Source organism: Gossypium arboreum, chromosome 7, assembly GCF_025698485.1.
Source record: "Gossypium arboreum isolate Shixiya-1 chromosome 7, ASM2569848v2, whole genome shotgun sequence".
Taxonomy (NCBI): domain Eukaryota; kingdom Viridiplantae; phylum Streptophyta; class Magnoliopsida; order Malvales; family Malvaceae; genus Gossypium; species Gossypium arboreum.
In genome coordinates this window covers 78,773,854-78,776,738 of record NC_069076.1, presented here as the reverse complement: position 1 = coordinate 78,776,738, position 2,885 = coordinate 78,773,854, and the positions used below count along the sequence as shown (strand labels likewise).

Sequence of the window (2,885 nt, the reverse complement as noted above, 5' to 3'; positions counted from 1 at the left end):
TATAATAGTTTAATAAATGAAAAAATAAAATTATTAAATATTAAATTAAAAATAATATGAATATTTTTAAAAAAATAGGTTAAATTTTCCGTAAGTCCTTTTATTCTTCAAAATTTAAAATTTAATCTTTGTACTTTTATTTCTAGCAATTCAGTCCTCTACTTTTCAGATTTCTAAATTCAAGTTCATTAAAACTGTTAACAATGTTAATATTATTTTGTTAAACCCAAGTTCATTACAACATTTTTTTAGTTACATAGTTATCAAGTGAATTTTTTTTTTTCAAAATGTCACACCAAGTTTAACAAAAAACTTAAAAGTGTCAATAGTTAAACCTAAATTTTAAAATCTAAAAAATAAAGGGATTAAATTCCTCAAAATAAAAGTATAGAGACTAAGATCTAAATTCATGAAGAGTACGTGGACTTAAATGGAACAACGGTTAAAAGTCTTGTCAAACACCCATTTTATACGAGTTCAAACCTTGCTAATTCATTCAACCACTAATATTTTATAAAAAAATAGGCTTTGGTGTGTAAATATTACAGGTAATTATATATAGTTTTGCCAATTAACCTGAGATGCATCTGAAATGTCGTTCTAATGGATAGAATTTTACAAGGAAAAGACTTGGCTGCACGATGGAGAGAGCGCATCATCACTGGCCTGGAGGGTGGCACCAGATATTCAACCATGCTTGCATCAAAACCAGGCGCTCAAATTATCCAAATGCAAATAGATTAATTGAATTATCATAGTCGTTGAAGCTTATTACGTTCCTCGTATAACAAATCCAAAGAATACAATAAAATCACCCCCAAAACCAATAGCACAATCAACCACGGTCCATAGTTGGCTAATTAATGTTGGGAAGAGAAATAAAACATGTTTAGCTGTTATAGTAGAAGGATAAAATTCAATGTTAATAGCCATCTGATTCTGATGTGTAGAAGAAAGGGCCGACCCAGTACAGCCTCATTTTCCTTTGGTCTAGTTGACGGTGAGAATTAAGGATGGCACCCCGAATCCCTTTGTTCACATCTGTTGGAACTTTACAAGCCTCTAATGGAGAGTTTTCCAGGAACGCATTGCATTCTCTAAGCTGCATCTTATCATTGATCTCAGGAGGAGTCAAGGTTGCAAAGAAATACCCATTTTCATCAGTTGCATCGCTCGAGAAAGAGAAAGGTGCTGTCTCATAACCAAACTCATCAACAGCTACACATGTTATCCTTGCAACAGCTCCTAAAACACACACACACACACACACACACAAAAAAAAAAAAAAAAAAAGAGGAAGAAAAATCAGTATCAGCTACAACTTTAGACTTGTAATATACAAGTGGTTTTCAGATTGTAGATATTACCTTGAATCGGTACCGCTGATGAAGTGCCCGATTTACATAGAATGTGTCCTTCAACTCCAATGGGAAGTGGCTTCTCTTTTGCCTTTGGCATTGATTTGCCAACAGACTCTGACCCCTGACTGTAATCAATGGCAGCCACAATGACAAGTGATGAAAGAAGCAGCAGAGTGGCTGCAAAGAAGAAACGGGTGGGAACCATGATAATTTCAATAATATGTAATTGAAAACAGGGAAATATGTAACTAGCCTCACTTTATATAGAGAAAAAGATACCGATCACTCCATTACATGGTATAAAGAACAGGATCGAAATGGAGATGAACTTGGTTGCTTGTACGACAAGAAGCATAGAAATGTAGGCCATCTGATGGCATAAACTGAACGTGAATGGTTCTTCCAAAGAGTTGTTATCCACATACCGATAACGTGGTATAAAATCCATTGTCAACAGGGAGAAAAGGCGTAGATTTCTTGGTATAGATTCTCTTCGTTGGAAAGATGCTTTACCAGAATTAATTTATTATGTGAACAATTATTTGACAGTTTCACACATCTATCCAAATATATTCATATATCATTGTAAAACTTCTAGTAATAAGTTAGTAAATAAAAACTTTTAAAACTACTAAAAGATGAATATTATTAATATTTTATAATAAAAAAATAACTTCAAATAAAGCAACTTAAACAAAAACTTAAAATCAACATTAGTTTCTTTAGTATATATTATTTATTTAATACATTCTTAAGACACTATAATTGGTTAGAGCAATGGCTCTGCAAATCCTCATATGGTCTGGTCCCTGGTGAACTAAAGTTAAACCAGCATCCTAATTAAGCTCGAAATTGTGTTCTGCAACTAAGTTCAACCAGGTGATATTTGAGTTTGTGCTATTATTCTGCAGAATTGCAGTTAATTATTAGAAGTAACTAAAATAATTTTAAGGAAGACAGTGTTATCTATGCTATTATTTAAACATTCTATTCAATTGGTATCGCAAATCAAGTATACACCAACTTGATTAAAATAACTAAAACTCATAATTTTTATTATAAAATAAGTCATATTATTACGAGGTGTTTTTATCTTTTAAGATATTTTTATATAAAATTAGTAAACTTTCATACATGATAAGATTTTGACTAGTATTAAACATTGAATTTTACGGCTTTAACTAAAATTCTGTTTAATTTTATTTAAACTTTTAATAAATATATTTTATCATCCAACAGGTCATAATCTAGTCTTTATTACTAATATTATTATTATCATCATGATCATCATTGCAACAATTAAAACACCATTAAGGAAATTCCATAATAAGGGAAGGAAACAATAAGATCATCGCAAGGTCAAACCAAACTCGAAAATAAGTAATCGAGTGAACAACAGCCAGATCCGACAAAGTAAAAAAAAAAGAGACACAAACGACCTTTCAGCAAAGGTCCCAACCAACCTAAAACAAAAGGCCAACAAATAAAAAAATAAATTAGAAGAAACAGGACTAGACCAGACAA

General features: G+C 31.4%; 1 protein-coding gene across 1 annotated transcript; it reads right to left on the bottom strand.

The window, feature by feature from the left end:
* Nucleotides 1-682: 682 nt before the first annotated feature.
* LOC108475492 (protein SEED AND ROOT HAIR PROTECTIVE PROTEIN-like) lies at nt 683-1,589 on the bottom strand. Its single transcript, XM_017777466.2, has 2 exons — nt 1,368-1,589; nt 683-1,245 (listed from the first exon to the last, which is right to left on the bottom strand). Exons 1-2 carry the CDS (start codon nt 1,564-1,566, stop codon nt 923-925), a joined length of 522 nt encoding a protein of 173 aa, XP_017632955.2. The 5' UTR covers nt 1,567-1,589; the 3' UTR covers nt 683-922.
* Between the last annotated feature and the right edge of the window lie 1,296 nt (nt 1,590-2,885).